Source organism: Trichechus manatus, unplaced genomic scaffold (genome assembly GCF_000243295.1).
Source record: "Trichechus manatus latirostris isolate Lorelei unplaced genomic scaffold, TriManLat1.0 scaffold00117, whole genome shotgun sequence".
NCBI classification, from domain to species: domain Eukaryota; kingdom Metazoa; phylum Chordata; class Mammalia; order Sirenia; family Trichechidae; genus Trichechus; species Trichechus manatus.
This window is the reverse complement of record NW_004444053.1, coordinates 7859312-7870233: the sequence shown is the minus strand read 5'-3', so window position 1 is coordinate 7870233 and position 10922 is coordinate 7859312. Positions and strand designations below refer to the sequence as shown.

The window sequence follows — 10922 nt, the reverse complement described above, 5'->3', positions numbered from 1 at the left end:
AGAAGGACATCATGCTTGGTAAAGTGGAGGATCAGTGAAAAAGAGGAAGACCCTCAACAAGACAAAGTGACACAGCGGCTCAACAATGGGCTCAAACACAGCAACAATTGTGAAGATGGTGCAGGACCAAGCAGTGTTTCATTCTGTTGTACATAGGGTCACTATGAATTGGAACCAACTCAACAGCGCCTAACAACAACATAAAACAACATGAGACTAAATGGGCAAACCAGTCCAGGGGCGAGGATGAGAAAGGAGGAGGGGACAGGAAAGATGGTAATGGGGAATCCAAAGTTGAGAAGTGGAGAGTGTTGACACGCTGTGGGGTTGGCAGCTAATGTCACAAAACAATATGTGTATTGATTGTTTAATGAGAAACTAATTTGCTCTGTAAACCTTCATCTAATGCACAATAAAAAAATGAAAAATCAGAAAAGAATGAAGAAAACCTAAGAATTATGTGAGACACAATCAAGAGCAAAAAATTTGTGTGTGATCAGAGTTCCAGAATAGGGGAAGAAAATGGAAAACACAGAGAAGATTGTTGAAGATGTACTGGCAAAAAATTCCCAAATATCATGAAAGACAAAAAGCTGACCATCAAGAAGCTCAATGAAGCCCATATAGGATAGACCCCAAAAGAAAGTCACCAAGACGTATCATAAACACACTTGCCAAAACCAAAGACAAAGAATCCTCCGAGCAGCTCGAGAAAAATGAAAAGTCACTTGCAAAGCAAAAACAATAAGACTAAGTTCTGATTACTCAACACAAACTATGCAGGCAAGAAGGCAATGGGATGACATATATAAAACCTTGAAAGAAAAAACTGCCAACCAAGAATAATATATCCTGCAAAACTCTCTCAAATATGATAGTGAAATTAGGACATTTCCAGATAAACAAAAATCAAAGGAATTCATAAAAACCACACCAAAGTTATGAGAAATATTAAAGGGAGTCCTTCAGTTAGAGAACCAACATCAGACTACAACAGAAGGATAGGACACAGGACAACATTAGAAGATACCAAACTATGTAAACAACTCTCAATAATAAAATAAAGCTAAAAGACTTAATACAGGAAAACAGAGACATCAATCTGTAAATGACAACAATGTGAAAACAATAAAAAATAAACAGTGTAGGTATAGCACTTTCAAATGCAGAGGAAGTCAAGACAGACAATATCAAGTAATAAAAGACTGGTTCAAACTTAGGAAGATAAGGTAAATTTCAAAGTAAGCACAAAGCAAGCTAACAAACCTACTCATCAGAATGAAAAAGAAGAAAAACATAAAAGACTCACTAAACACAATATCTATAATAATGAAAGAAAAATCCACAAACAAAAGGATCTCAGCACAGTAAAGTATGAGGAAGAAAGAAAATGTCAGCACCATTAAAAAAAAGCACAACAATATGTCAGCAACGAACTCATACTCATCAATAATCACACTGAATGCAATGGCTTAAATGCACCCATAAAGAGACAGAGAGTGTCAAATGGATTAAAAAAAAAAATGACCCATCAGTATGCTGCCTACAAGAGACACATCTTACACACAAAGACATAAATATATTAAAAATCAAAGGATGGAAAAAAATATATCAAGCAAACAGTAACGAAAAAAGGGCAGGAGTGGCAATACTAATCTCAGATAAATTAGACTTTAAGGCAAAATCAACATAAAAGATAAGGAAGGACATTATATAATGGTAGAAGAGGCAGTCCACCAAAACATAACCTTAATACAACCAGTGACAGGGCTCCAAAATACACAAAACAAACTCTAACAGCACTGAAAAGAGAAATTGACAGTTCCACAATAATAGTAGGAGACTTCAACATATTACTTTCAGCAAAGGACAGAACATCTAGAAAGAAACTCAACAAAGATACAGAAGAGCTAAAGGCCAAACCAACCAGCTTGACCTCATAGACATACATGGAATACTCTACCCAACAGCAGCAAAATATACATTTTTTTCCAACACACATGGAACATACTCCAGACAAGACCACATTTTAGGCCACAAAGTAACCCTCAATAAAATCTGAAACACTGAAATAATACAAACCATTCTCTCTGATTATGTCATAAAAGTAGAAATCAACAATAGGAAGAGCAAGGGGAAAAAAATCAAATACATGGAAACTAAATAACACTTTGCTTAAAAACAACTGGATACTAGAAGAAATCGAAGATGGAATCAAAAAATTCCTATAATCAAATGAGAATGAGAATGAAAACACATCATACCAAAACCTTTGGGACACAGCAAAGGCAGTGCTCAGAGGTCAATTTATATCAAGAAATGCAGACATCAAAAAAGAATGGACCAAAATCAAAACATAAACCCCACAACTCAAAAATAGAAAGGGAACAGCAAAAGAAGCCCACAGGTGCCAGAAGATAGGAAATAATAAAGATTAGAGCAGAAATAAATGAAACAGAGAACAGAAAAACAATAGGAAAAAAAAATCAACAAGACCAAAAGTTCATTCTTTGAAAAGATCAACAAAATCAACAAATCATTGGCCAAACTGACAAAAGAAAAACAGGAGATGAAGCAAATAACCCACATAAGAAATGAGATGGGGGACATTACAACAGACCCAAATGAAATAAAAAGGATCATAAGAGAATACCATGAAAAACTGTACTCCAACAAATTTGAGAACCTAGAGGAAAAGGACAAATTTCTAGAAATATGCTACGTACCTAAACTAATGCAAACTGAGATAGAAAATCTGAACAGACCCAAAACAAGAGAATAGACTGAAGAGGTAATAAAAAAAAAACTTGTCCCCCACAAAAAGAGCCCTGGCCCAGACAGCTTCACTGGAAAATTCTACCGAACATTCAGAGAAGAGCTCACACCAGCACTACTCAAACTATTTCAGAGCATAGAAAAAGGGAGGAATACTCCTAAATTCATTCTATGAAGCCAGCATAATCCTGATACCAAAGCCAGGCAAAGACACCACAAAAAAAGAAAATTACAGACCAATATCTCTTATGAATCCAAATGCAAAAATTCTCAACAGAATTCAGCATTATATTAAAAAATGATACACCACTACCAAGCGGGATTCATACTAGGTATGCAAGGATGTTTCAAAATTAGAAAATCAATCAACATAATCCACCATATAAACAGAAGAAAAGAATCACATAATTATCTCAATCGACATAGAAAAGGCATTTGATGAAGTCCAAAACCCATTCTTGATAAAAACTCTCAACAAAATAGGAATAGAAGGGAAATTCTTCAACATAATAAAAGGCATCTATACAAAACCAACAGCCAACATCATTCTCAACAGACAGAGGCTGAAAGCATTCCCGCTGAGAACAGGAACAAGACAAGGATGCCCTTTATCACCAATTCTATTTAATATCATGCTGGAAGTCCTAGCTAGAGCAATAAGGCAAGAAAAAGAAATAAAGGGCATCCAAACTGGAAAGGAAGAAGTAAAACTATGCCTATCTGCAGATGATATGATCCTATACATAGAGAACTCCAAAGATTCCAGAAAAAAACCACGGGAACTAATAGAAAGTTTCAGCAAAGTAGCAGGATATAAGATAAACATACAAAATTCAGTTAGATTCCTATACACCAACAAAGAGACCTTCAAAAAGGAAATCAGGAACACAAAACCATTTATACCCATCACTGTTGATTCAATTTTGACTCCTAGCAACTTTACAGGACAGAGGAGAACTGCCCCATAGGGTTTCCAAGGAGTGGCTGGTGGATTTTAACTGCAGACCTTCTGGTTAGCAGCCAAGTTCTTAACCACTGCATCACCAGGAATCCAACACCATTCATAATAGCCCCTAAAAAGATAAAATACTTAGGAATAAATCTAACTAGGGACATAAAAGACCTACAAAACACTACTGAAAGAAACCATAAGAGACCACATAAATGGAAAAACATACTATGCTCATGGATAAAAAGACTCAACATTTTGAAAATGTCAATTCTACCCAAAGCACTCTACAGATATAATGGAATCCCAATCCAAATACCAAGACCATTCTTTAATGAGATGAAAAAACTAATCACCTACTTCACATGGAAAGGAAAGAGGCCCTGGATAAGCAAATGCATTACTGAAGAAAAAGAACAAAGCAGGAGGCCTCACATTATCTGATCTCAGATCCTACTATACAGCCATGGTAGGAAAACAACCTGGTACTGATACAACAGACACACAGACCAACAGAACAGAATTGAGAACCCAGAACATAAATCCATCCAACTATGGTCAGCTGATCTTTGACAAAGGACCAAAATCCATTAAATGATGGAAAAGACAGTCTTTTTTAACAAACGGTGCTGGCAAAACTGTATGTCCATCTGTAAAAAAAAAATGTATCAAGGCCTTACAACATACATGAAAACTAACTCAAAATGGATCAAAGACCTAAATATAAAACCTAAAACAATAAAGATCATGGAAGAAAAAATAGGCACAATGCTAGGGGCCCTAATACATGGCATAAATTCAATAAAAACCATAACTAACAATGCACAAACACCAGAAGAAAACTAGCCTATAGCCTTTGACATGGGGAAAGGGAAATACCCAACTGCGGCCCCCTCTAGCACTGGACATGGGAGAAAAAACATACGCAACTCCAGTCTCCTCTAGCTTTCCTGTTTCACCTAGGGGGTGAGAAGATAAGCTGAGGAGCACTTGTTATGGTTAAAGTCCCAATACAGGGGCACAAGCTTACTAAAAGGCTGAGACCTAATCATAAGACTACAGAATGCTTCCCCTTCCCCCACACCTTACCACCACATCAACATCGTCAGATTTCTCTTCACAGACCATGCAAACAAAAAGAAAGTAGAGTAAAATGTTTAAAAGAAAAAAATTACCAAGCTAGAATTCTACAACCAGCAAAATTATCCTTCAAAAGTGAAAGAAATAAAGGCTTTCCCAGACAAACCAAAACAGAGAATTTGTTGCCACTAGATTTGCCTTGCAAGAAAATGTTAAAAGTTCTTCAGAGAGAAGGAAAATGATATAGGTCAGAAACTTAGATCTACTTAAAAAAAGGAAGACAGTTTGAGAAGGAATAAATGAAGGTATGATAAAATCTTTTATTTTTCTTGTTCTTAACTGAGTTAACAGATAACAATTTATTTAAAATAATAATAGCAACAATATAGCAGACAATTATAGTTTACGGATAAGGGAAACGTAGGACAGCAATGTTATAAGGGAACAAAACCAAACCAAACCCGTTGCCGTAGAGTCAATTCCAACTCATAGTGACCCTATTGGACAGAGTATAACTGCCCTATAGTGTTTCCAAGTTGCTGCTGGTGGATTCGAACAACTGACCTTTTGGTTAGCAGCCCACCACTTAACCACTACACCACCAGGGTTCCATGTTATAAGGGTCAAGAGGGAGGAATTGGGAACACTCTATTAAAAGGTACCTGTATTAACCGTGAAGTGGTATAGTGTTATTTCAAAGTGTACTTAGATTACTTATAAACAAATATTGCAAACTCTAGGGCAACCACACAAAATTTTTTTTTAAGTATAATTGATATGCTACAAGAGGATAATAACAGAACATTGTTGATATAGTGCTGGAATATGAGCCCTTCAGGTTGGAAGGCACTCAAAATATGACTGGGAAGACCTGCCTCCTCAGAATAAAGTCAACCTTAATGACGCAGATGGAGTAAAACCTTCTGGACCTTCATTTGCTGATATGGCATGACTCAAAATGAGAAGAAACAGCTGTAAACATTCGTGAATAACAGGAACACGGAATGTACAAAGGAGGAATCAAGGAAAATCAGAAGTTGTCAAAAATGAAATGGAACACTTGAAGGTTGATATCCCAGGCATTAGTGAGCTAAAATGGACTGGTACTGGCCATTTCGAATCAGACAATCATATGGTCTATAATGCCAGGAACAATAAATTGAAGAGGAACAGCACTGTATTCATCATCAAAAAGAACATTTCAAGATCTATCCTAAAGTACAATGCTATCAGTGACAGGTTAATATCCACATGCCTACAAGAAAGACCAGTTAATAACAACTATTATTCAAATTTATGCACCAGTCACACAAATGCCAAAGATGAAAAAATTGAAGATTTTTACAAACTGCCACAGTCTGAAATTAATCAAATGTGCCAACATGATGCATTAATAATAACTGGTGATTGGAATGTGAAAATTGGAAACAACAAAGAAGGCCTTGGTGATAGGAATGATGCTGGAGATCACATGACAGAATTCAGCAAGACTAATCACATATTTATCGGAAACACATTTGTTTCAACAACACAAACAGCAACTATATACTTGGACTTCGCCAGAGGGTTTACGCAGCCATCAAATCACCTACCTCTGTGGAAAAAGACAGTGGAGAAGCTCAATATTATCAGTCAAGACAAAGCCAGTGGCTGACAGCAGAACAGACCACCAATTGCTCATATGCAAGTTCAAGTTAAAGCTGAAGAAAATCAAAGCAAGTCCAAGAGAGCAAAATATGACCTTGAATACATTCCACCTGAATTAAGAGACCATCTCAAGACTAGATTTGATGCACTGAACACAAATGACCAAAGACAAGAAGAATTGTGGGATGACATCATACATAAAGAAAGAAACAGGTCATTAGAAAGAAAAGACCAAAATGGATGTCAAAAGAGACTGAAACTTCCTCTCGAGGGCAGAGTAGCTAAAACAAACAGAAGAAATATGAAGTAAAAGAGTTAAACAGATGATTTCAAAGGGTGGCTTGAGAAGACAAGGTAAAGTTTTATAATGAAATATGCAAAGACCTGGAGTTAGAAAACCAAAAGGGAAGAACATGATTGCCATTTCTCAAGCTGAAAGAACTGAAGAGAAAATTCAAGACTCGAGTTGCAATACTGAAGGATTCTACGGGCAAAAAAATTAATGAGGCAGAAAGCATCAAAAAAAGATAGAAGGAAAACACAAAGTCATTATACCAAAAAGAACTGGTCGACATTCAACCATTTCAGGAGGTAGCATAAGATCAAGAACCACTGATACTGAAGACAGAAGTACAAGCTGCACTAAAGGCAATGGTAAAACGCAAGGCTCCAGGAGGCGATGGAATACCAACTGAGACACTTCAACAAACAGATGCAATACTGGAAGTGCTCACTCATCTGTTAAGAAATTTGGAAGACAGCTGTCTGACCAACAGATTAGAGGAGATCCATATTCACACCCATTTCAAAGGCGATCAAATACAATACAGAAGTTATTGAAAAGTGTCATTAATATCACATGCTAGCAAAATACCTATTATCTTTTCGCTATCTTCTGGTATGCAAGATCTCAGAAAATTAACTTCTCACATATCCTTTCTCAGGAAGCCACTAAAAGATGAACTCCACAAGAGGGAGTAAACCAAGAAAGACAATGAAATGAGAGTCGCAAAAGAAGATCCTACCCAAGAGACAAGCAAAGAAGTCCCTGAGCTGATGGTGAAAGGATCTCAAAATGCCACCCAGGCAGCAGGCCTAACAAGCACCAACAGTCAGACTGACATATGTCAGAAGCCCAAGGAGGGACGTCTCTGTTGTTATTAGATGCCATCGAGCCATTTTCTACTCACAGAGACCCTATTTGACAGAGTAGAGCTGCCCCATAGGGTTTTCTTGGCTGTAATCTTTACAGAAGCAGATTACCAGGTCTTTCTCCCTTGGAGCCACTGGGTGGGTTTGAACCACCAACCTTTTGATTGGCAGCTGAGCACTTACCCATCTGTGCCACCAGGGCTTCTAGGAGGTCTCTAAGATTGATAGAGTGCCTGCTATGCTGATTGCATTATGAAAGAGAAAGGAGTCTTAGTAAGCAATATGGATCAGCTCTGAGTATCATTTTCCATAGGCACAATATTGTGCTATAGCACAAAATAGTAATTTTTAATCTAACAAACACTGGGATAATTGTATTGAGAAACTGTGGGGATAGAAAATGTACATGGGTTAGGAGAGAATTAAAGTTAATAGATAATGCTAAAAAACAGAAAAGAAATCAAGAAGTGTCGATAAAAGCCATGTTATATGGAGATGCAGAAATAAATATCAAAGGAAACAGCCAGAAGAATTGGAAGTGGTTACTTAAGGAACAGACAATGGGTATGTGTGGGTATGTGTGCATGTAGGGGGTGGACGGGAAGCTGTCACACTTTTGTAATAAATCATATAGCACAATATGATTCTATGAACATATATGGCTTCAGTAACAATAAGAACCAAATTTTTGTGTTTTACAGAAACTCAAGAGTGTTCATCATTCTAGTATATAAAGCCATCCACTTAAAAACAAGTATCTGCAGTCCTGCCCAACAGAGAAATCCGCAGGGACTCTAACAGGCAGAGGCAAAGCACAAGCTCCTGAGCTTATGAGTCCTAGAAGCAGAAGATATACTGTTTCTTCTCCCTGATGCCTAAGCCAGTTGTTGTTAGGTGCTGTCAAGTCGGCTCCAACTCATGGTGACCCTGTGTACAACAGAACAAAATGATGCCTGTTCCTGCGCCATCCACACGATCATTGCTATGTTTGAGCCCTGTGTTGCAGCAACTGTGTCAATCCATCTTGCTGAGTGACTATCAAAGAAATAACTGACCCTAGCCACTGGGAGGATTCAATATGGCTAAGGAAACCCAAATAACCACGATCTCAGAGTATACCTGACCAGGTAAACACAGGCACCAACTATACTACCTGGACCAAACCAAACCCACTGCCATCGCGAGTTGATTCCAACTCATAGCTACCCTATAGGACAGAGTAGAACTGCCCCACAGGGTTTCCAAGGAGCTGCTGGTGGATTCCAACTGCCAACCTTTTGGTTAGTAGCTGAGTTCTTAACCACTGAGCAGCCAGGGCTCCAACTATACTACAGTGCTGTCTAAAAACTGTACTTATATATGCATTCAAATATTTGACAGGTCCTTCACAAACAATGAAAGGGAAGACAGCGGAGGAGAGAAAAACCCATTTAGCCTGACGAAGTACATCTCATAATTTAGCTAGCAGATCGGTGCCCACAAGAATTATTTGGAAGGCATGTTCCCCTACCCCTCCACCTTCCGTTATTTGAATTTCTAGCAATTGATCACTGAAGCATGAGGAATTTGTGGGTATTCACAAGCAACATATGATAATGGAAGGCACCACTGCCACAGATAATAAATTGAGAAGAGCTGAAGACAGTATAATCAAGAGCAAAGTAGCCTGGCTCATAATCTAAATTTCCTCTCCTCCTCACCTCTCAGAATGGCCAGGATAAGAATCAGATCCCCTCCCAAATGGGGTAAACAAACAAAAAGAAAGTTACTGATTATTTATCCTGAGCTTCCATCTTTTCATCTATAAAACTGAGATAAAAATGACAGTATCTACCTCTTAGGATTGTTTTGAATGTTACATGAGTCAATGCATATTCTTAGATCAGTGGCTGGATGTATAATAAGCTCTCAATAAATTTTAGCGATTACTTTTAGCAGAGCCTCTTTAAGACTGGAGCGGCCTTAGGGCAGTACTGGCCAATGAGCTGGAGTAGCAGGATGGAACTGGTCATTACTATGGGCTGTTTCTGAGGAATTCAACTCAGCCCTTAGTGACAGCATCGATTCAGTTTCACATGCTGAGGGTCTCCAGCTCTGCAACCCTCCACAGAAAGAAGTAGAGTAGGGTCATGGCTGAGCAGGACAGGGATGCATGGTGCCAGGAGCCATCTTCCAGCTCCAGCTCCTCTGCCTTACCAGAGGCTTTCTGACGCGTGCAAGAGGAAGGACGGGCTGGACAAGCAGCAGAGAGGACTCAGCTTTTACAAGGAACGTTCTCCTGCCAACCCGGAGTTAGACAACAGTTTGAGTAAACAAATGCAAAATGTTCCTTAGGGGCAGCCAGTAAGGTCAGAGAGTTCATACAGAAACAACGGCCCCAGTCATTCATAGGACAGAGAGCTTAGCTCAGGGGTTCTTAACCTCTGGGGTAATCTTTGAGAATCTGATGAAAGCTGGGGTTCCTCTTATCAAAAATGGGTGCTTAGAAAACGTTCGATGGCTCATGGCCTTAGGTGAAGACCCCAGGTTTCGAGAGTGGCACTTCCCTAAGTTCACAGTTGGCCCAGCCCAGAACAAGCCAATCGTGGAAATACAGGGAGTGGAGGGAAGCGAGCGGGCACCTCCTTTATTTTGTCAAGGGGCGGATTATTAGCCTACATAAAAACAATGGAAGAGCTGCCCCTGAGCGCTGCAAGAAACAGCGAGGGAGAAAGCCAAGGTCCCAGAGCAGATGCAGTGACTTGGAGCAGGTCCCTCGCGGAGGTCAGCGCCTGCGCTCCAATCCAGACCAGGCGCCCGCCCCTCCCTCCCAGGGCTCGGTACCTGAAAGACCCGCGGCGCCGGCGTCCGCATCCTCCGAAGCCTCCAGCTCCAGCACCGCGGACCTGGGCGGAGAGGGCGGCGGGGACGAGGCCGGGGCGCCCTGGGGCGCGGGACACGGGGAGCCCCCGCCGCCCGACGACGAGTCGTCCGAGGAGCTGGCTGGGCCCCAGTCATCCCAAAACCAGGGGTTGTGCGCCTGCTCCAGCAGCCGGCGGCTCAGGCGGTAGTGCAGCAGCTCGCGGTAGCAGGGCCCGTACATGTCCCACCTGGGGTCCTTGTAGCGCTTCATGTACTCGCTCTTCACCTTGCTCCCAGGGGACATGGTCCCGGCCCGGGCCGTTCTGCCCGCCCACCTAGCGTCCACGCGCGCTCTGCTAGCCCTCGCCCCGCTGTGCGGCAGCTCGAGCCGCGGCCGCCGCCGCCGCCACCTAAGGGATCGGGACACGAAACAGAGGACCAGCAACGCAACCCCACCCCTACCCCCAGCCCCGGCTGT

At 40.5% G+C, this 10922-nt stretch overlaps 1 protein-coding gene across 1 annotated transcript in view; it reads right to left on the bottom strand.

Annotated features, from left to right (window-relative positions):
* The window catches only part of CCSAP (centriole, cilia and spindle associated protein), a 29242-nt gene that overhangs the window by 17677 nt on the left and 643 nt on the right, over window positions 1-10922 (bottom strand). Inside the window, exon 2 of the mRNA XM_023738479.1 lies at window positions 10427-10854. Coding sequence (XP_023594247.1) covers window positions 10427-10748 — 322 coding nt within the window. The 5' untranslated portion in view covers window positions 10749-10854. The remainder of the gene's footprint in view (window positions 1-10426; window positions 10855-10922) is intronic.